Source organism: Artibeus jamaicensis, unplaced genomic scaffold (assembly GCF_021234435.1).
Source record: "Artibeus jamaicensis isolate MK-2021 breed Jamaican fruit bat unplaced genomic scaffold, CSHL_Jam_final contig_335, whole genome shotgun sequence".
NCBI lineage: Eukaryota > Metazoa > Chordata > Mammalia > Chiroptera > Phyllostomidae > Artibeus > Artibeus jamaicensis.
The window spans coordinates 3,787,305-3,810,289 of record NW_026521800.1 but is presented as its reverse complement, the minus strand read 5'-3'; the positions used below and the strand labels follow the sequence as shown (position 1 = coordinate 3,810,289).

At 45.8% G+C, this 22,985-nt stretch overlaps 1 protein-coding gene across 1 annotated transcript in view; it reads left to right on the top strand.

Moving 5' to 3' along the window:
- Nucleotides 1–1,434: 1,434 nt before the first annotated feature.
- The window catches only part of TXNDC5 (thioredoxin domain containing 5), a 29,411-nt gene continuing 7,860 nt past the window's right edge, over nucleotides 1,435–22,985 (top strand). Inside the window, exons 1-5 of the mRNA XM_037141749.2 lie at nucleotides 1,435–1,764; nucleotides 7,195–7,344; nucleotides 12,802–12,907; nucleotides 19,289–19,385; nucleotides 21,877–21,992. Coding sequence (XP_036997644.2) covers nucleotides 1,511–1,764; nucleotides 7,195–7,344; nucleotides 12,802–12,907; nucleotides 19,289–19,385; nucleotides 21,877–21,992 — 723 coding nt within the window. The 5' untranslated portion in view covers nucleotides 1,435–1,510. The remainder of the gene's footprint in view (nucleotides 1,765–7,194; nucleotides 7,345–12,801; nucleotides 12,908–19,288; nucleotides 19,386–21,876; nucleotides 21,993–22,985) is intronic.

Sequence of the window (22,985 nt, the reverse complement as noted above, 5' to 3'; positions counted from 1 at the left end):
TAATCCTGCATTGGAATTTCCCAATATCACAGTAGAAGTGTTGGGGAAGTATGAGGATCTGAGGAGCATAGGGATGAGAGTCTGGCAACAAGTTATTGGAGAGGTTCCCTGGGTGTCTCGTGGGGAGTTTCACAAGGACACAAACCACATCACAGAGGGTCTTGATAAGAAATGTTTTACCTTAAAGTTGGGGGCAGGATGGGATATTGAGCAGCAAACTATTATGATCAAAAACAGGCTTTAGGAAAATTTTGAACTAAAGAGGTCCTAAGAAAGCTACTGCAACCGACCAGGATTAAAGTCTACTAAGGATTCAGGGTATGAATACTAAAAATGGTGAAAAGCAATGACAGTTCCAAGAAATGTGTTTGGTTTGAGTTATCGTACATACGGGAAATCAGGGAGCCAGTGGGGAATGATTCCTGTTTCCAGCTTAAATGATTGGGAGGGTTGGTTTTGAATGGAAACTGATGGTTTTGGTATTTGGCAAACTGGGTAAAAGTTCAGCAGTGGCTGAACCCAAGACTGGAGCCCTGTAATGACAGGTGAATCACTGGGCTTCTCCCCTTTTGCCAGGTCAGGAGTAACTGCCCTGCCCCATTTCCCAGATTGAGGATAAGCCAGAATCAGGGAAGATCTTGAGAAGCAACCAGTGATTATCCCTAATTAAGCTTCAGATCCCCAGGGCAGGGTCTGAACCTTCACTTACCATATGCAATAAGGCATGTGTGCAGGTGTGAATGGTGAGGTGCCCAAGCCCAGTGGATACCTTTCAGCTATTCCACAAGCCCAGCCAGAATAGGGGTGTTGTCATTCATGTTTATAAACCTAACACACCATGACTTAGGGCACAGTAAGACACACCAGCTAGTCTTTCCAAGCAGGTGCCCTGCACAAATTGCCTAAGAGAAGGCTTTTACTTTCCCTCCTACTCATCCTCCAGTTAAGGCAGGGCCGGGATAACAGGCAAGGGTTCCATCATACCTCTGAGCTCAGGCTCAGTCACAGTTGAGGTCTGGCCAAGAGTTTGACTCATTCGGGTGCAAACCCCACCCACTTTTGCTCAATTTTCCACTTTTTGCTGACAGCAGCTCTTTTTTCCCCTTCATCCAAAGGCCGGGTCTTTGTGTATGTCAAGACTGACTGAGGCTAACATTACGCTATGTGGCATTCCCGCCTGACCTCCCCGACCTTCAATATTTACCCTGGTGCAGGAACTGCCCGGGTTTGGGGAATCACCGGGGCCCTGAGGGAGTAACCGGAACTGACTAGAGGACCAGCACCTGAAACTCTCTGAAGGGTGAGGACCCTCTCCTCCTTTCCCCTCCCCTGCCTCCAGCTCCTGACGCGCGCGCGCACTCAGCTTCGCCCGGAGCAGCCACTCGCCGGCCCGGGTGGGGCGAGGAAGGGGCGCGGCCTCCGTGGGGCGGTGCGTGGGGCGGTGCGCACGGCGGGCTGGCGCCGGGGAGCGGACTGGCCGCCACGGTGAGAACCCGCCAGCCCCGCCGTGATGCCCGCGTGCCCCGGATGCCTCCTCCCAACGCTGCCGCGTTTGCTGGCCCCGGCTGCGGTGCTGCTGCTGCTGCTGAGCCATGGCGGCGGCGGGCGCTGGGGCGCCAGAGCCCAGGAGCCAGGCGCGGCGGCGGACGAGCCCCCCGCGGCCGCGGACGGGGAGGACCCTCACTCCAAGCACCTGTACACCGCGGACATGTTCACGCACGGAATCCAGAGTGTGGCGCACTTCGTCATGTTCTTTGCGCCCTGGTAACTGGCCGCGTCGCTTCATCCGCACCGGCCGGGGCGGGCCGAGCCCTCCAAGTCCTATTCTGCGCTTCCAAAGCGGCCCTGGGCCTGGGGGCGCCGGGAAACCGCGGCGAGCCGGGAGCTCGGGGACTGGGCCAGCGCGGGCTGGGGCGCTCGCGGCTGACGTGGCGCCGGGCGGCCGGGGCGGTGCTGGAAGGGGAGGTCCCCAATGGGAGCCCGGGATGCGGCCGCCCCTCCCCCATCTAATGCCCCCTTCCGGGGACGGGGCGAAGGGAAGGGGTCCGTCGCTCTCTGTGGCTGCTGGGAGTCTAGAATTTACCCCTCAATCCCCTGCCCCAAACTTGCTGCGCCGGCCGGAGGCAGCGGCCTGTCTGAGCTGCCGGACCCTACGGGCCACGTGCAGCGGCCGCTGGCAACCAGAGGTCCCGCCGCAGACGCGTACACACGTCAGATTCGGTTCACGCGCTGCAGGGCTAATTGTCCGTATGAGAGTTTAATTAGAAAACAGGAATGCACAACGGTGTGATTTCCTACTTTGTGTGCTTGTGAGGTGGGAAGAGGTGGCCGGCCCAGGCAGAAGAGGGTCCCTGTGGGGGAGTTGTCTGAATTCTGAGGGCTCCCCCGCAGCCCGGAGTGCACGGGGAGCTGTGCTCTTGGCTCTCACTTCAAGGCTGACTTATGGCACCTCCTCCCCGCTGCTCTCTTGGGGTCTGCTCCTCTAGAAAGTGTGGCAAAGCTCGCCAGGTTGAACGGACGGTGTACCTCTTGGCACTGGTTCTGGGGTAGGGACGTTGTGTTGGGCCTCCAGCCCAACTCCAGAGACCCCTACTTTGAGAATTGTCCTAGCAAAAGACAACAGGTAGTGCTCTTCTTCCACAGCACAGATGCCCCAAGGAAGGGAGGTTTACTTGGGGCAGGGCAGAAAGCTGGTGTTTGGGCACAAGGCAGTTTACAGGCTTATTGCAGAATTTGGCGTTCTTCCCTAGCATGGGGGAGAAGCTCATTGAGATGTGGGAAGGAATAGAGAGAAGATGCCTGAGGGAGAAACGGCCTGTTCAGGAAATGTACTGGTGGAAGTTGGAGGAAACTTTTTTCCCTTTCTCCTCATAGTCAGGCTACAAACTGTATTTCATTTCACTTGGAGTTAAATCAACTTTTGGGGGCGGGTCTGAGTCACAGCAGCTATTGTGTATCAACAGTGTTTAAAGTTCCCAAGAACCAACTGATTCGAATTTTCAGAACCACTTTTTGTGTAGAAAATACATTGTACATGAGAATAATTATTCATAGTTACTCTGGGAAGGAGTATTCGCAGAGTAACTATTGCAGTTATGTACACTACTTAATTGGAATTTATACCAGTGGAAATAATCTGTCTGTGAATTCTTTTTTTATTTTTAAAAGAAAAAAATGACACATAGACATAGTTAGTCCATGCAGTGCCAGTGGAGGTTTAATTTCGGAGTCTCTGTAATACCAGCTGGTCCTGGACTGAATGAGGGAGAAGACTGGCAAATTCGAGCCCTTGGTATTAACTAAATTTTTTTTAATTGCGGAAGATGGACTTTTAGATGGATGCCCCCAGAAAAAGTAACTTAAAGTTTTTATTTTGCTTCTTAATAGTCTTACTACAAAATATTTAAACAGAGATGTATGAGGTTTTCTATGACAGCATGTAAAAGTTCGAGTTTAACGGCGGATTGGAAATCATACAGAATATGCTGTGGGGTTCCCCCCACCCATCTCTTTCCAGTTTCAGCGACTCTGGAATATTGGAAGCCGACTTGTGATTTGGGATCAGGGGTACCATGTAATGAAAACATCGATCTATGTATTTTTACTCTGAACTTGACAGATGTAGGGTAGTCCCACTACTGTAGATTTTGTGCCAACATCTCTTGGGCTAGTTTGCAGGTCACGCTGAACCTGAAGATGACAAAGATGTCAAGGTTGGGGCCACCTCCTTGGAAGGACAAGGTAGCTTTGCTCTATTACATGGCGTCAGGCCACCTTCTGAATGCAGCTGCTGTCTCAGGTTCCTGCTGTGGCGAGAAGGGTCCCAAACCTGAAGGGCCAACTGCGTGACACGTATGGATCTGTCACTGAGAAACTGCCAAACACTTAATACGTGCCAAGCATGTGCTAGACGTGGGGAACACAGTGGTACAAAGGATAATGCTGTTTCCTTGGCCTTTATTCCACATATACTTACATTGAGCCTGGTTTTCCCTCACAATTACCTTCCAGAAAAGAGGGAACTATATTGTATTTGAGTCTTTTATAAAGCGGGATTCTCTTAGCTCGCCAAGGAAGTGCTGCTTAGGGAAGACACGTTTGCTCGAAGCAGGTGTTTTTTGTGCTACTTTCAGGTGCGTTTTATTGAGATCATCTGTCAAAGAAGAAAAGAGATTTTATTGAGAAATTATTTTGAGGGTAAGCAGGCATGATAAAAATCACTTTAAAGAGCAGTACCTCAAGTAGCTCCATGGTGGGCGTTGTAACTACACACTTAGCAGGCGAGTGGGGGAACCCACATGCCACAGTGATGCACAACTCGGAAGCTTGAGGTAAAGTTTCTAGTGTTGGGTCATACGGAATTCAGATACGGCGCTGCAGACACCTGACGGTGGAAGAAGACAGTCAGCTAGATGACGCAATAGATTTAGTTGATGAGAAGCCGATTCCGTCAGGAAACGTGAAGAACAGCAAGAAGCAATAATTCTAAGTAAATAATTCTAAGTAAATCCTATCACCTATCATTAAATGATAGGTGTTTGAGTGGGCGCAAATGCTTTTAAAGCTTCTCCTTAGAGAACATGCAGGATCGATTTAATTGGGGGATTGCCTTGCATTAGTAGACATTTGGTGGTATTGTAGAAGGGACCTGACTGAATAATAATGGGTCAGGTATAGCAAGAAGTGCTAAGCTGCAGTGGTAGAGGGAGAGTAAGGCTGCTTTCCAGAAGAGGAGGAGAAGAAAATGGGTACCGACTAGCCTGGGAAGTCAGGCTGACTTCTTGAAGGAAAGACTAAACCTCTGGGCAAATAGGAATTAGCCAGGTGGGTTTAGGAAGGAAGTGTCAGAGAGTGTATTTTGTGATTCCTGGGGCAAGCCAGGCTCTGGCCCTTTCAGAAAACTGCAAACATTGCAGTGTGACTCAGGGATAGACTGACTGCAAGGGAAGGCAGTAGCTAGGGCATCGAGGTGAAGTGGGAGGCCAGCAGTTTGGATTTTGTGCCGAGAACAGTATAGGGACGTTCTGGTGGGTCATAAGCAGGGGAGTGAGGTGTTTTCTTTTTTTGGTCTATATTTTAAAAATATACTTTATTGATTATTCAATTACAGTTGTCCCATTTCCCCCCTTCACTCCCCTCCACCCTGCACACCCCCTGCCACCCACATTGCCCCCCTTTAGTTCATGTCCATGGGTCATACATGTAACTTCTTTGGCTTCTACGTTTCCCATACTATTCTCACCCTCCCCCTGTGTAATTTCTACCTACCATCTATGGTACTTACTTTCTGTACCTTTTCCCCCCTCTCTCTTCCTCCCACTCCCCTGTTGATAACCCTCAGTGTGAACCCTCCATGTGATCTCCAATTCTATGGTTGTGTTCCTGTTCTAGTTGTTTGGTTAGTTTGTTTTTGTTTTTGTTTTAGGTTCAGTTAATTATTGTGAGTTTGCTGTCATTTTATGGTACATATTTTTTATCTTCTTTTCCTTACATAAATCCCTGTAACATTTCATATAATAAGGGCTTGGTGATGATGAACTCCTTCAACTTGACCTTGTCTGAGAAGCACTTTACCTGCCCTTCCATTCTAAATGAAAGCTTTGCTGGATACAGCCATCTTGGTTGTAGGTCTTTGGATTTCATGACTTGGAATACTTCTTTCCAGCCCTTTCTTGCCTGTAAGGACTCTTTTGAGAAATCAGCTGACAGTCTGATGGGGACTCCTTTGTAGGTGACTGTCCCCTTATCTCTTGTTGCTTCTAGAATTCTCTCCTTCATTTTAATCTTGGGTAATGTAATTAAGGTGTGCCTTGGTGTGTTCTTCTTTGGGTCCAACTTCTTTGGGACTCTCTGAGCTTCCTGGACTTCCTGGAAGTCTATTTCCTTTGCTAGATTGGGGAAGTTCTCCTTTATTATTTGTTCAAATAACTTTTCCACTTGTTGCTCCTCCTCTTCCCCTTCTGGTACCCCTGTAATTCGGATTTTGGAACGTTTGAAGATGTCCTGGAGGTTCCTAAGCCTCTCCTCATTTTTTTGAATTCTTTTTTCTTCATTCTTTTCTGTTTGGTTGTTTCTTTCTTCCTTCTGGTCCACTTCATTGATTTCAGTCCCAGATTTGTTTCCATCACTATTGGTTCCCTGTGCATTTTGCTTCATTTCACTTAGTGTAGCCTTCATTTTTTCATCTAATTTGGGACTAAAATCAAGCAGTTAGTGAGCATCCTGATCACCAGTGTTTTGAACTATGCATCTGATAGGTTGGCTATCTCTTGGTTGCTTAGAAGTATTGACTCTGGGACTTTGAGCTGTTCTGCTTGAGCCATAATGTTTTGGTCTGTTTGAGCCTGTTACGGATGAGGAGTGAAAGCTTAGGTATTCACTGGGGTGGGTCAGCCCAGTCACTGGGTTGTGACTGGGGACGGGGTCAGAGAGGGAGCAATGGCACTTGTTCCTCTCTCACTCAAATTTCAGTCTCCTCTGCCGCTTCCCACAAGCAAATTGGGCCCTTCTGGTGCTGGTTCCCAGATGGGTGGACTTGTGTTTGTTCTAGGACCCTGTGGGTCTCCCCAGTGAACTCTCCTGTGAGGCTGGGGGTTTCTCCCACTGCTGCCTCAACCCCCACAGGTGTTTTCAATCAGTGTTTTGAGGCTTTATTTCCCCGAGCTGGGGCCCTGGGTCATGTGGTCAATCCCACTCCCCCTTCGTTTCACCTGGTTTATCTGTGCACGAATGTGGCACTGCCTGGTCCACCGCTGCCTTGAGGGCCAGCTGCAGCCTTGCACTCCCAGCTCCACAATCCACCCCCTCGCTAGGTCTGCCAGCCACTGCCTTGTCGTGGGACCTCTCCACCCCAGCTGCCCGTCTCTGCCCCTCCTGCCGGTCTGGATGAATGTTTCTTCTTTAACTCCTTGGTTGTCAGGCTTCCATGCAGTTAGATTTTCTGTCAGTTCTGGTTGTTTTTTGTTTTTAAATTGTTGTCCTTTTGGTTGTGCAAGGAGACACAGTGTGTCTACCTACGCCTCCATCTTGGCTGGAGGTCCGGGAGTGAGGTTTAGTAGTAATTGTGAGCTAACACCTCTGTGCTGTGGTATGAAGAAAGAAGAGAGCCCTGTTGCCCTGTGGAAATGGCTGAAGAGGTGGGTTGGGCATCCTCTGACCCTGCACTCAGGATGCGTGTTACTCACCTTGTTACAGGTGCGGGCATTGCCAACGGCTGCAGCCCACTTGGAATGATCTGGGAGACAAGTACAACAGCATGGAAGATGCCAAAGTTTACGTGGCGAAGGTGGACTGCACAGCGGACTCAGACGTGTGCTCTGCTCAGGGGGTGCGAGGGTACCCCACGTAAGTGAGAAGGGCTTCCCATACCTTCCAGGTTTTCCATATCTTACGACCAGCTGCCTTTAGCCATAGAAAGTCCATGTTACATTTTTGGTATCTTTCTTTGTAGGCGAGGGGGGTGGACATGCTAAATTTAAGCAGGCAGTCCCTGCTGTTAGGGAAAGGTTGTATTAACCACTGGGTTTGTGTTAGATGGCTTTTTGTGCCTTGTTTGGAAAAAGCTGTTTATTAATCAGCATGGGTTTGCCTGTTTATAAGAGCATGTGTTTGCAAAACAAAAATGGTCATCTCCATGAAGTCCTGTCATGTTTGGTGGTCACAGGTACATTTACACAATGAGTACAGATTTTTGTCATCAAATTGGTATGAATTTTTGGTCACTCTGTTATTCCTAAACATCCTGCCTAATTTCCCAGGTGACAGGCAGAGGCTATTTCTGTTGGACAGAAGGTAACAAGATGGAATACAGCAGTTCTGACAAGTGGTGCTACTTACTCCCTTGACAGTTAAAAGAGTTTTTTGGTTTTAAGAGACAGAAATTGAGACTGACTTAATACACAAAAGAGGGGAGTAATTAGTAGGCTACGGGGGAAGCCCTGTGAGATTCAGCTCCAAAGATTTGGGAGCCTGTTTTTTACTGTCTCCCATCAAGTGACTTAACTTTCTGGCTCTGCATCTCCCTTTTGCCATGGTGTTCTTGGGCCCACCACTAACTGGCCTGGCTTGGAGGGGATGTTCATTCCGAGAACAGCCCTCGTGGCCAGAGAAGCAGAATCTTGTGCAAAGACTTCGGGCCTGTTGGAGTGAAGAGTCCTTCTCCAATAGAAGGGAAGATGCTGTTTCCAGAAAGATGGGGGAGGGTTGGTATTGCAATGCCTGAACTAGTTGTTCAAATTGATGAATTAAGTAAAGTCTATGTTAAACCTGAGCTCCATCTTCAAACCTGAGAGTCACCATGGAAAAGTGGAAGGAACTCTGGGCCGGAACCTGGAAGCCAGTGTTTGAATCCCAGCTCTACCATCTCCTTATCATGCAGCTCTGGCCACACTATTTAACCTGTGGATCCAAAGTAGGTTGCCAGTATTCACTTCAGCCCCTAAACGTCCTTGTGAAATAAAATGTGTACAAACACCAATCTGAACATACCCAGCAAATGTTAGGTTTCCCCTAACATTTGGAAATTTGGCATTTCCATATAGGACTCAGAATTCTTGATCTTTGGTGAATGCTTGCTAATCTAAGTGTCATAATTCAAGTCTACATCAAGTCAGGTCAGACAGAGAGAAAATTTTCCACTATATGTACCTACCTAAAAGGCATCATTTGTGCTGTGCTTCACAGCATTGCCTTTAAAGTAAACTCGGCTTGGATGGAGAGCATCCCAAAGAAGCGGTCAGTGAGTAGTGGGAACAGGTGAGGGGGTAGAGGCTTACCTGTTGAGAGCCTGTTACTTCAAAGTACAGGGGCAGTAGAAATGGTTGGATGGTTGGCTGTGGTGTCCTCTCTCTTTTTTAAGAAAATTTATTTATTTATTTTTAGAGAGAGGGGAAGGGAGGGGGAAAGAGAGGGAAAGGAATATTGATTCTTTGCCTCTCACATGCCCCCAACTGGGGACCTGGCCCGCCACCCAGGCCTGCGTCCTACCTGGAAATTGCACCAGCATCCTTTTAGTTTGTGAAACAACGCCCAACCCACTGAGCCACACCAGTCAGGGCATGGTGTCCACTCTTAAGCAGCTGGCCATCTGTAGCCATGTGGCTGCATACACCACAAAGCATGCCAGAGGGAAGGTGAAACCATAGGAGCTGCAATAGGGCTGAGAGAGCATGTGTTAGGGGGCAGCAGAGATGGGAGTAGAGGGTTCCTCCTGGCCCTGGTTATTACGACCTCTCTGGTGCAACTCCATAGATGCTCTTTGCAGATTTTGAAATCCGTAAAGGACACATGATCTTGGATCCTGGTTTTTATTTAGTAGACATGTCCCCCCCGCCCAAGAAAAAAAAACATGCCCTGTTTTTGTGTGTAAAAAAAAAAAAGTAAAATGAGCTTACACTCTGCTGAACAAGGTTTGGGAGGGACTTCTGTGACCTTGACACACAGGATGCAGCAGGAGCTGCCTTTTATTGAAGGCAGGAGGTGGAATTAGCTGCACAAAATAGTCACAGTAGGGCATTCAGAGTTACCTGTTGAGCTTGTCCTTTCTCCAAAAGGTACTCATCTCAGAGAGACATGGCAGGGCCTGAATTGGACAGTGAATGTAAGTGCCTGAACTTCCATGTCATTCTCCCTGTGCAGCTGGAACTGGAGGGAAGGATTGGAGAGAGACGGCATTTGAGTTCCCGTACCTGTACAGGTGGCTCACTGCTCAGGAAGATGTTTTGAGGTCTTTCTGTTGAGCCAGAAAATAATCTTTATCATCTTGGAAGATGTGAGCATGGGCAGGGCTGAGTAAGGGAGGTTTCCTGGGGCTGCCATAACAAAGCACTGCAAACTGCCTGGCTGAAAGAACAGAAATTTATTCTCACAGTTCTGGAGGCAGAAGCCCGAAACTAAGGCATCAGAGGGCCCTGCTCCCTCTGAAACCGGTCAGGCAATTCTTCCTTGACTCCCCCCAGCCTCGGGGGGTTTGCTGGCGTCTTTGGTGTGCCTTGGCTTGTAACTGCCTCACTGCAATCCTCCCCGTCTTCACGGGGCTTCACGTGTGCAGGCCTGTGTGCCCACATCTCCCTTTTTTATAAGGACAGGACACAGTCGTAGTAAATGAGGGCCCACCTTTCAACCCACTTTAATTTTCCGCTATAAAGACCCTATTTCTACATAAGGTCACATTTTCAGGTACTGTTTGTTAGGACTTCAACAGATCTGTTTTGGGGGGCATAGTTCAACCCATAACACCACATCATTACTTGTAGTAGAACTATCATCACGCTTTGCCAGAGTGACCCACACAGGGCCATTTTCTCCCCTATAGTCTCCTTAAAAAAGAAATAGGTCACCAGAACAACAACAACAAACAAACTAGAGAAGTTCGGGACTGCACTTTGGTCTTCTGCGCCACAGCTCTCTCTCCGTCACCTCCTTCATCTCTGTCTACAATGAGAATTGAAATCAGACTGCAAAATCTGTAAAGAAGCTCTAATTTTATCCCTGGAATCTATAGACATTAGGAAGGATCTCAAACTTGGGTAGACAGAAAGATTTTCAATCCAACAGGAAGAGGTTTATTTTTTAAATTACTTTTTTTGCTTAAAGCACACCAATTAGAAAAATATCACAGGTTAGGTTTTACTGATTTTTAAATTTAGCAAAGAATGGGGAATGAGCGTGACAATGCCTGATGTTTTGAGGTTCCTGAAGCTCTTTGGTGGAGGGAGATGCTCAGAACATAGAAGGGAGGTGGAGGACAGTAAGCATCTTCCAGTCGTCTGGGCAAAGCATATACTTCCAGTGTTCCATGCAGTCCCAGAGGTGGGTGTGGGCATTCATCATCATGAGATCATACTTTGGAGTTGCTTAAAATGTTAAACTTCAGGAAGTCCCAGACACACTGGCCAAATCTAGTTAGGTTTTAGCCTTTTGTTATGCTTATAAAAGTATAAGCTACTGAGGAAGCAGCACATAGGAGCTGTGTCTAGAAAAAGTCCAGCTATTGTTAATATAACAAGAACAGTTTGTGCAGCATCGATGTAGCCTGGCAGCGAAGGTAACTAGACTGGAATGCACATGCATGAACAATGACACCTTCACTGTACTAGTCAGTGGGGGCAGTAGATGCCATTGAGTGAGCATGTATACTGTGTGGCCGTTGCATTAAAAATGAGTAAGTAGAGCAATGAATCTGCATCAGATTTTGCATAAAGGTTGAACATTCCTCCATGGAAGTTATTCATATGATTCAGAAGGCTCAAGCTGTGGCAACTGGTGTTTGGCAGCTTCATCACAACAAGGCACCCATTCACTGCCCATTCAGAGTTTTTTGGTGGAACATCAAACCACCCAGGTGACTCAGCCCCCTACAGTCCAGATTTGGTGCCCTGTGACTTCTGGCTTTTCCCAAAACTAAAACCACCTTTGAAAGGGAAGAGATTTCAGATTATCAGTGAGACGCAGGAAAATACAATGGGGCAGCTGATGGAGATTGGGAGAACTGTGCGAGGTCCCAGGGTGCCTACTTTAAAGGGGACTGAGGCATCATTGTCCTGTGTACAATGTTTCTTGTATCTTGTATCATCTGTAATGTCTTTTTCATATTACATGGCTGGATACCTTCTGGACAGACCCAGTATGTCCAGTATGTTCTTTATCGGAGGCACATTAGTAAAGTCACCTAAACCCATCACAGGATCTTAGCTTCTGGATGAGGCCAGGAAGCCCATGTTAATTCAGACACCTACTCCAACCAATGTGTTGGTTTTTTTATATAGCTGTGAGACTTCACTGTAAGAGATTTGGGGAGTTAGCTAATCAAACCCACAGTTCTGATTTCTGCACATCTGACTTTTTACCTTTTGACTACGTATTGGGCATTTGCTAACAAAAACCATGCATGTGCTTGTACAAGTGTTAGGGGTGTTTTAGATGAACAGGCTTGCCAAAAAAAAAAAAAAGCTAGTCTGTGTATTTTGTGTCAATAGCCATATTCCTCCATCCTTGACACCTTCTCTTAATTCTGTCAACGGAAGAATTAGTCCCTACCACCATTCCTTGAAACTTTCTGCGAAATTTTATTGGGAGCGTGTTTTTCCATTACCAGTGGCATGATACATGATTTGGATGTATTAATTTCAGCCTCTGGCGAGTCTTTTGCTCACCTCTAAAGAAATGCTCTGTATTCTATCTGCAGATATTGTCGGAGGCTAATATGTATAGAAAAAAGGAAAAGATTCCTTCTCTGTGGAGAAGTGAATAGACTGTATCAGCCAATGTCAAGGTTGTTCTTATAGTTGGAAACTTGAATTCTCACAATACCTGGATATCTATGCTTTGTAGTAGAGTAGTTGACATGGTAGCCCGGAAATACATTTAATGCAAAACAATGCTATTTCTATTACAGTTCTAATTTTTAAAATGAAAAAAAAGGAGCAGGATATAAAAACTACTAGAGCCTGGAAGGATGTCAGATGCAGAGCAGGGAAAAGCTTGAGAGTTCTGCACAGCCGAGCGCTTGCCACTTGGCATTCGGTTCACGGCATCAGGCTTGATGTGTTTGTCTCAGCTTTATTTTCCTTGAATAAAATGTAAAACGTTTAAAAGTTTAGGATTAAGTGAATGTATCATCTTTTCCTTTGGCAAGTTGTATCAGAGAGTGGCAGATGCATGCCTGGCTGCAGCCCATTGATAACTCATTTTCTGATTGCTTCACTAAAGGAGTTTGCTCCCTGGTAAGGCACTAGTCTTCACGCAGAGCAGTTCGAAGTGCTTCAAAAGTCTGCTCTGTCTAATCATTTTTTACCCTTTCAGCTTGAAGTTTTTCAAACCTGGCCAAGAAGCTGTGAAGTACCAAGGTCCCCGGGACTTCCAGGCACTGGAAAACTGGATGCTGCAGATGCTGAATGATGAGCCTGCTGTGAGTGAGCAGGAAGCCCCTCCCTCTCTCTTCCTTCTTACATTTCTGGGTAATAGAAAGGCCAGTTTAGGAGAAAAATTAGGGATACCATTTTAAGGCTAGTTTTACTTTTTTAGAACTCATTAGTATAATAGGTAAACTTTTTTCCTTCTCAATTTTTTATTGTGATAAAATTTACAGTCTTTACTATGGTTAAGTGTACAGTTCAGTGGCATTAAGTACCTTCACATTGTTGTACAGCCATCACCACTGTCCATCTCCAGAACTCTCTTTACCTTTGAAACTGAAACTTACTATAACTAAACAATAACTCCTCATCTTCTCCCAGCCCTGGGCAACCACCATCTACTTTTTTTCTCTATGATTTTAACTCTTAAGTACTCGTGTAAGTGAAAAAGATTAACTTTTTAAAAAACTTTTTATTATGAAATATTCAAACATGACCAACAGTAGAAAGAAGAGACTAGTGTCTCTTCTACCAGCACACTTCAAGAATTTTTAAAACAGGCAATACCTGACTATTTAGTCAGGGGTACTAACCTCTTTCCCTTAGACTGTCAAATAAAAAAGTGACAACAGCAAACACAATAGTCTCTGATGTAAATGAATCAAAATTATACCTAATTTTTTGTCAGATTGGCAACCTATGTATTTTTTGGTATGCCACAAGATTTTTGTAATTAGTTTGCCATGAGATGAGGAAGGTCGAAAATTACTGGTCTGGTGAATGCTACATGTTTGATGAGGGCTGTGATGAGAATGGTCCCGTGTGCTCATCCCCAGCTTCAGTAACTATCTCTATTTTGTCAACCTTGTTTTGTCTTACCTGCCTCCCTATCTCCTGTTTGGCTGCAGAGTCAGCCCTTATGGAGTGTCATTTGTAAGTATTGTCATTTGTAAGGAAGTATCCGACAGTTCCCCCTAGTACTTTTTAACATGGCCTCGTGACTGCCACCTGTAATACAATGAACAATAATTCCTCAGCATCAGAGGTTGACTCTCGCCCACCGGGGGCAGGGCCAGGCCTCAGGCAGGGTATCCGGTGCAGGCCCCTTTGGCCTTCCTGCCCCCCTCCCACAGCTACCAGCTGGCTTGTACTCCCGCTCCCTGTACGCAGAATGCAGATCTTTCCTTTTCTTCTCCACCCTTAGTCTGTAAGAGCCTAACCAACTTTGCTGATAATGTAATTTAGTACCCTTAAAACTTTTAGTGTCCTAATGTTCCTCTCTCCATTAAGGGTAGTATCAGGAAATTGGTGGAAACTATGATTTCTGAGATATTTTTTAAAGACATAGCTGTGTGTAAAATGTTACTTACTAAGAAAAATTTATAATCCTCTCCCTCACCATTGGACATTGGGAGTTGGGAGTCTTACTTTTTTTAAACACTGTGATCATAAGCAATGCGTCGTGTCGCGGTGTGTGGTACCTCCAGATTAGCGCTGAGTGCCCGGGCCCACCGGGGCTCAGCTGGACTTAGACGGTCTGTGGAATTGCATCGGTGAGGGACTGGAAGGAGCGCCAGTGTTCCCATGCTGTGTGTTTCTGATGAAAAGTTTCAGAGCAGCCGAAGGCTTTGAATGTGATTTCAATTGAAAACTTCACTTAGACCGCGTTATTGTGTCAGGTAGGTATTCCCAGCTGTGGAGGCTCTTTTGCTCATGTGCAGTTCCAGCAGTCTCTGTGGGGCTCAGAGGTCTTTGTGGCACGTCAGCTCTCCCTCAAGTATCACAGCCGCTCAGAAGCTGGTTGCTTCCTGAGTGCAGCTACACCTCACATGTTAAAGTCTGTACGTATATGATGACGAATGTTGGAATGTGGTGCCGAATAAGTTGGCCAGAGTCTTATCTAATTTTGGTAACGGGAAAACCACAAACCTCTCAGAGAGTAAATTTGCATCTCAGTTATGGCAAGAAAGCTGAATGACCCAGGTGTGACTTTCATACAGATTTAAACTTCATATTGTTTCCTTTGTGAAAGTGTTCTCTGATGGGGGAAACTAATTTTAAAGAGGAGTTAGTATTCTCAAAAAAAACCTTTTAAAATAAACATTTTACAAAAAAAAAAAACCCCAAACCAATCTCCTATGCTGACTTTATTTAAGAAACCAGCAGCCAGTATCAGGATAGCAGAGAGACTTGGTCTTCTGGGCTGACTTCCCTTAAGTCGGTTAACAGCCTGGGGTGCAGGCTGGAAGGGTGGGGAGGCCGGGCGTAAGCACAGCTTAGATGTTTGAGAAGCAGTGTCCTGTCTCCTGTGGTGGGTGCGCGCTGGCCAGATCCCAGTCACTCAGAGCAGTAGGGATCTCGCACAATTGCAGAAACAACGATAGCATGCCTTCCTGTAGAAACAAACTTTATATTGTGAATGGAAAATCCTTTCCACTTTGAACTTTGTTGTTTATTACAAGCAAATCTGTTTTAGAAGTTTTTCTCATCTGTATTTATACCTGAGTAACTTGATATATACATTTTTATGTTTATACAGGGTACATTTAGAGTCCCCTCTAGTTATAGCAATAATAAAAAAACTACCATTTCTTACAGTCTACTCCAATTTTTATATTTTCATGTTTGCTTCCATATATTTTCTTAGTTATATAAACAGTTTATTTTATTATTTTCTTATACAGGTATGTTGTCTTTATACCGATCATGTATTATGTGGATTTGCCATAATTCAACTCTTTTCTGTCAATGACTATTTAGTATTTATAATTTTTCTGTCACTAGAAATGCTATAAGGAACATGTTTATGTTTGTAAAGCGCATTTTTCCCACCTTTCAGTGATGTTTTTAGAATATATTCCCAGACATAAAATATCAAGACAGGGGAAAAAAAGCAAGACCACTTTTACTTCTATGCCATTGCTCAATATTGGAAGAGTGCTTTCTTAAGAATCTAGACTGGGAGCTTCAGGTCAACACGGTGATAGAAGCAGACATGGCTCACCTCTTTGCACAACCACATCAACACTACAACTAAAATACAGAACAACCATCATTCAGAGCCATCAGATATCAAGTTGAATGGAAGTCTGTTAAACTACAGAATTGAAGAAACCACATCCATCCAGACTGGTAGGAGGGGTGCGAACGTAGAATGGGCTGGCCCCACTCCCAGATGGATAGAAACTCAGGAGGGATATCTCACAGACGAGGAGTCCCAGACCCACACTAGGGCCCCCAGCCCAGGCTCCAGTGCCAGGAAGACAAGTCCCCACTACCTCTGGCTGTGAAAACCAGTGGGGATCGAGTCCATGGAGGAGACTGCTGGAGCCCCAAGCAGTTCCTCTTGGGGAAGCCACACACGGACTCACCTACTCAGATGTGCTCCCTCTGTGCTCCAGCACCAGGGTGGCATCTTGAAAAGGTACCAGTGGCATACAGGGAGAGACTCAAGTATCTGGCATTGCAATGAGCAAAGGCCATTGCCCTTTGCTGAGCCCTCCCCTCAGAGCCGGTAGACTGGTACCATGTCTGAGACTCCATCAACCTGGCTAACTGTGTGTGACCCACCATGGAGACACATAGAGGCTCTACCCCACCAACTTACAGGCCCACCCAAGCTGCTTTTTCATAAAAATGGCTGGTCTTAACTCCTAAATCCTATCAAACAAGCAACAGCTGGCTTTAGTGATCTTTAGTAGTAGCCAAATTAGAGTCGTAGTTTGGCTTCACCTAGAAATCTCCAAGCCTAGCACAAGTACCAGCCATCTCAGATTGTTTTACAGCTCAGGCAGGGTGGCCCCAGGCAAAACATAGGTGGGGGCTGATCTGATCTTGACCTGTAACACCCAGGAAACCCCAAAGCCAGCACATTCGGTGGGCAGCTACAGACCACATGGGAGCACCACCACCCTTCCCCTGCACAGCTGATCCTCCATGGAGGGTGGAGGTTGGTGGTCAGTGGGCACAGCCAGTCCTTCCAGCTGACTGGCCTGGGTAAATCCCTCCCATGGCCTGCCAACAGCAATCAAGGTTCCACTATAAGAGGAGGGTATACTCAGCCCACATAAAGGGCACACCTTGAAAACCCAGCTTGGGTGATAGGGGAGGCTGTGCCACCGGACCCTACAGGACACTGACTACATTAAGCTACGCTACCAAGACACGGAGTCAAAGAAGCTCTACCTAATACATAGAAATGAATGCATGGAGGCTGCCAAAGTGAGGAGACAAAGAAACATGGCCCAAATGAAAGAACAGATAAAAACTCCAGAAAAAGAAGTGAAATGGAGATAATCCATCAGATGCAGAGGTCAAAACACTGATTATAAGGGTGCTCAAGGAACTTAGTGAGGACCTCAGCAGCATAAAAAAGACCCAGTCAGAAACAAGGGATACAATAATTGAAATAAAGAACAATTTACAGGGAAATAACAGTAGAGTGGATGAAGGCAAGAACCAAATCAATGATTTGGAACATAAGGAAGCAAAAAACAACCAATCAGAACAACAGGAATAAAAAAGACTCCTCAGAAAATGAAGATAGTATAAACAGCTTCTGGGACAACTTTAAGAGGTCCAACATTCACCTCATAAGGCTGCCAGAAGAAGAAAAGGAGCAAGAAATTGGAAATCTATCTGAAAAAAATAGTGAAAGGAAACTCCCCTAAGTTGGTGAAGGAAATAGACATGCAAGTCCAGAAAGTGCAGAGAGTCGGAGAGTCCCAATTATGTATGCAAAGGGGCCCCAGATATTATTATTAAAAGGCCAAAGGTTAGAGATAAAGAAAGACTCTTAAAAGCAAGAGAAAAGAAGTTTGTTTCTGAAAGGTTGCCCGATGGAGGGAGGAAGGAGATAATGGGTAAAGAGGTGAGGGGATTAAGAAGTACAAAGAGGTCATAAGAATAGCCATGGGGATGTAAAGTACAGTATAGGAAAGGGAGTAGCCAGAGAACACTTATGCATGACCCAAGGACATGATCAGTGTGGGGAATTGCTTGAGGGAGTGGGGGATGCTGGGTGGAGGGGAGCCAAAGGGGGAAAATCAGGACAACTATAGTAGAAAAATCAATAAAATATAATTAAAAAATATATAATTACTCTATTTAAAGAAAAGAATCTAGAGTGTACTCATTTCTGTGATGTGCCGTGGTGTTCCCATGAGGGCGGGCACCGCTCTGGTGTCTGCCCCAGAGGACAGGCAGTTAAAGTGCCCCCTGAGTGACATAAAGAAGGTCTCAGTACAAAAGCCCTTTGAACACCTTGTAACACACAGAGTGTTTTGTTTCACCTTTTTGGAACTCTTAGCTGTCATTCCCTTGAGCATCCTTTTGTGTGGGTGCTTAGCACTTTGAAAGTTTGACAAGCCTGCCACAGAAAGGAAATCTTCATGGGCTTTGTGATTTCAACTCTGTCCACCTTTGAGCTGTCAGCGCTTTCAAAGCTTTTAATGACATAATGTGAGCATTCTTTTTAATAGAAATATGAACTGCCACAAAGCAATTGAGTAATAACCATGTGTCTACAGCAAAATGGTAATTCAGAGATCTTTGCTTTATTCCATCTGTACTGGCCTCAAAAAGCGAGAAACTTAGAATTGTGTGATAAGTATTACGGTAGCTGTGCAGTGGTGCACATTGGTGTTTGCTCTGGTACTGGCAGAAGTGTCTTTCTTAACAAAACACTTCTTGCACCTTTGTTTGTTTCTGTCCCAAACTTAGTCATGTGAGTTATAGTTCTTAAAGTTATAGCTCATATTTGCTTGTGGTTTTCTCTTTGTTGCCTTGATTCATCTAAATTTGCCTTCTCATCACTTACCTATCTCTTTTATCATGTCCTTCAGAGTTTTCCCTCACAGTTTTGTTGTTCTTGGTTTCTCTTTTTTATCATTTGTGTGGATAAATGATAGCTAGGTCGTTCTCTTCTCTGGTGGTTTTTCATTCTCAGTTTTGTCTACTTTGGTACCTTTGTATATTCAGGTACTTCTTCCTTCAGAGCCGGTCAGTCATGAATTTCATTTTGTAGTCTAGGTGAAATCTCAGATTGTGCTTCAAACAGCAGGAGAGAGTGCTAGGCAGGGGAGGGCCTGTCCTTCAGTTTTTCTGCCCTGTTTAGTTGTGTTTGGGGCAGCAAAGGACAGGTTGAGGTGGAGATGGCTGCCACCTACTTCCCTCCGCTGTCAGTGCTAGGACATTGCTGGGGCAGGAGGAGGAGGTTGGCAAGGGGCCTCTTACAGAAGCATCCGAGGAGCTGTCAGGCCCTTCCTGCCCCTGCCTCGCCTCCCTCAACACAGCAGCATCCCACATAGCTGCAGGGTAGCCAGGTGAGGGAGGTCTGCAGAAGGCTGTGGACAGACGCAGGTCCCCTCTCTGATGGGTTTCACTAAGTTTTCTCTGACAGACTCAGTGACTGTGTTCTTGTTTCTTCCTGTTAGACACCAGAGCCAGAAGTAGAACCACCCAGAGCACCGGAGCTCAAGCAGGGGCTGTATGAGCTCTCCGCGAGCAACTTTGAGCTGCACATTGCACAAGGTACGGCAGGCGTATTTGTGGCCATTCCCAGTGGGGTACCTACCTCGTAGAGCCACTGAACATCCATCCCTCCCTGGCTTGCTGGGCTTGTCCTTCTTGCCACTTGAGGACTCGTAGGAAGCAGCATCTGTGGCACTAAGTCAGGATTTCTCTCTTCAGGACCCATTAACATCACCCATTAATATCACTTTAATGCTTTTCCTCTCGAGAATTATTCCTCCTTTTTTCTCTGTTCTTATGGAAATGAAAAAAAAAATTTAAGTTTTAATTTAGACAGAGGGGAGACAGGGAGAGAAACATCAATGTGTGGTTGCCTTTCGAATATGCCTACAAAGGACCTGTCCTGTAACCCAGGCATGTGCCCTGACTGGGAATTGAACTGCAGATCCTTTGGTTCACAGGCCAGCAGTCAGTCCACTGAGCCACACCAGCCAAGGCTAAGCTAAAGCCTTGGGTGTGGAAATTTGCAGTTCATAAATCACAAGTGACATATTCGATTTGTGCACTGGCTGGACAGTGCATCCTTGGGTCAGAAAGTGTTTATATTCATGTTAATCATGTGCTTATTGATCTGAGGCAGAAACAACACTTTCTCCTATCTCTTTAAACTACAGTTTCGTTTGTTTGGTGGAGCCGTTATAACATGTGAATTAGAATATGTGCTCTTTACATGTAGAATCTTTATTAGACTATATCTCATCTTTGAAAATGGTCTCCTAAATATTAAAATGCACTGTGTACAACTTCTAATGTCAGTAAGTCCTCCTTTCCTCACATGTTTCAGAAGAGTTGGCTCAGCAGTGAATGACTTGAAAGTAGATTCAGTTTTCTTGCTGACTCCATTCTCAAATGCTGCCGTGGTGAGAACGTAAGACCGGGTTGGAAATGCATGGCACCAGGCACAAGCAAAGGAACTTAAAATCATATCTGGCCTTGTAATGTCATGCCTGCTGAGAGTCAGCCCCGCCCCACCCCACTCAAGGTCTAAATAAATTTTTCCCCACCACATTTAAGGTAAAAAATAGTTGGGATGCCTTCAACTGCGTTCCCTTTTCCTTACAGACGGCTATTTATTTGGTACCAGTGCTTTGACAGTGGAACGTAAAGGGCTCCCTGCACGTGTGCCACCAAAATCACCTTGTCAGAGACCCTTTCCACAAAGCCCTTCCAGTCACTCCCCGAGCAGCAGGTATCGCTGAAGAGCAGTGTTTAGAGATGCCACCTCTGCTGAGTGCGGGAAGCCACAGCTGCATTTCAGTTTGGCCTCGGCCTGACATCTTTTAGGCTCTAAGCTGGTGAAGGTAGAACAGCCCAGGGAAAAAAGTCTCCAACCTCCAAATAATGACATTTGAGGACTTGGTTTTTTTTCTTTCTAGCTAAGGGAGTAATGCTGTTTTTTATTTTAATTTTTATTTATGGACTTTAGAGAGAGAGAGAAACATCGATTTGTTGTCCCACTTATTTATGCATCCATTGGTTGACTCTTGTGAGTGCCCTGATAGGAGGTTGAACCCACCACCTTGGTGTACCAGGGTGCTTCTGGGCCAGGGCATAAGAGTTTCTTAAGCCTTCTGTTTTATTGTGAAATAAAACACAAATATGGGAAACAGAGGTAGGGCTCAGTGAAGTGCTGTAAATTGGCCACCCTGTAACCGTTGTGCAGTCGGAGAAGCAAACCAGCCAGCCTCCCCGTCACAGCCCCTGAGGAGGCACCGTCCCGACTTCTACAGAAACCACTGCTTGCTCTTCTTCATGGTTTCATCACGCAAGTGTGTGCTCCTAAACACTGTCGTTTAGCTTGGTCTTTTTAAAATTTGTCTCACTTAAATCTGTTTAATCTTCGTGTAACCCCTACATCTCTCTTCCCTACATTCTGTTTGCGCACCACTTAGGTTGTTTGACTTGTAGAGTTCCCCAGAGTGTGACGTTTGCTGCTTGTCCCCCCACAGTGGAGTTTAACCTGTGTCCCTGATTTCTCTAGTCCCTGTGAACTGCTCGCTACCTGGATTGAGAGACAATGCCAGTTTCCATTTGATGTTTTGGGGGTGGTTTGGGCAGGACTTCATGACTGCTGAAGTCTCTGTGATGTCAGTGCCTAGATTGTTCATTCTGGACACCAAATGCTGCTGTTTTAATTCAAGCATCCCATCTTCTTTTTTTTAGCAAGAGAAACTTGTCCTGACTTAACCACTTGGTTATCCAACATGGGGTAAATGCCTGGTTCTTTCCCTTTATTTCTAGTTTTCCAAATAATAAGTTGGTTCCCCGTTGTCTTCCAAAGATGACAAATTAATTTCCTTTTGGGAATTGTTAATGAACTCGTGGATATACACATTTTTGATGGAGGGTCACTTTTTATCAGTTAAAGATTTCACACTGAACTGAGCTTTGCAAGAGGACAAAGATCAGATGCTTCCATTCAGTTTCTAGTTTGGTGTCGTGTCAGTTACACTTGCTTTTCCTCCTTCTCTGCCCTGGCTCCCCACGGAAGGCGACCACTTTATCAAGTTCTTCGCTCCGTGGTGTGGGCACTGCAAAGCTCTGGCTCCAACCTGGGAGCAGCTGGCTCTGGGCCTCGAACATTCTGAAACTGTCAAGATTGGCAAGGTAAGTGAAAGCCCTTATTAAACTGGAAATAGACTGCCTTTGGCTGGATTAATTAGCAGAGTAGCCCATTATTCATTCTGTGTGCAAAGTCACAAACTTGATTTATTATTTCCATTTAGTGCGCCACTTGATAATTCATTTCACCTTCCCAGATGGCAGCCTGGTTTCACATGCGCTGGCTTTTCCACGGCCTAGAGATAAATTATGGCTTGGGCTCCTCTGTTTATTTTGAAGCAACGGCCAACTCTAAATTGGCAGCCCCAGAACCCTTTCTGCAGAGATAGGGGGCAAAGCCTTAGAGAAAGTTCACTGGACACACTTGGAGACTGTCCACATTTGATCTCACCCAAGAGCTCCTTCCTGAAGGACGCTCGGCTCTGAGCTCACACAGACACGCAGAAGCCCCTCTCCGTGGTGAGCCCCAGCTTGCTCTGCTGCCTGGAATTCTTTCCAGCTTTTTGCACTTTATGTAGAGAAGCCAGAAGTGATGTCTAACAACTTCTGTGCCATCAAACACTTTTAATCTTATCCATCCTCTGGCACCCACAGGCATCCCTGCCTAGATTTCCTTTAATAAAAATCTCATTTTCTACATTGCCAGGGGGCTGATCTCTATACAGAAGCTGTGCTATGTGTCCAGGAACTCTAGTTAACGAGACAGCTCAGCATGGTGAGATGGGCAAAAGCATAAATCCGGCAGTCAGATGGACCCGGCTAGCCCACCTGGGGCAACCGCGCCAGGCCTCATTCTCCCTCCTTGTGAAACTGAGATGAGACCTAACCCTGGTGGCCACGAGGATGAAAGTAAAAAGCTTAGCATGCTCGGCATGGAGCCAGTGGCTAGTAAACTATAATAGTTGTTGTTAGTTAAATGGATTTTTCCAGGGCTGCCTGCAACTTGCCATAATATGTTCTCATATATATATATGATTATATATTTATTGAACATTTCATGGAAGTAATCATAAAATAATTTTCTTCTGTCTTCCCTAG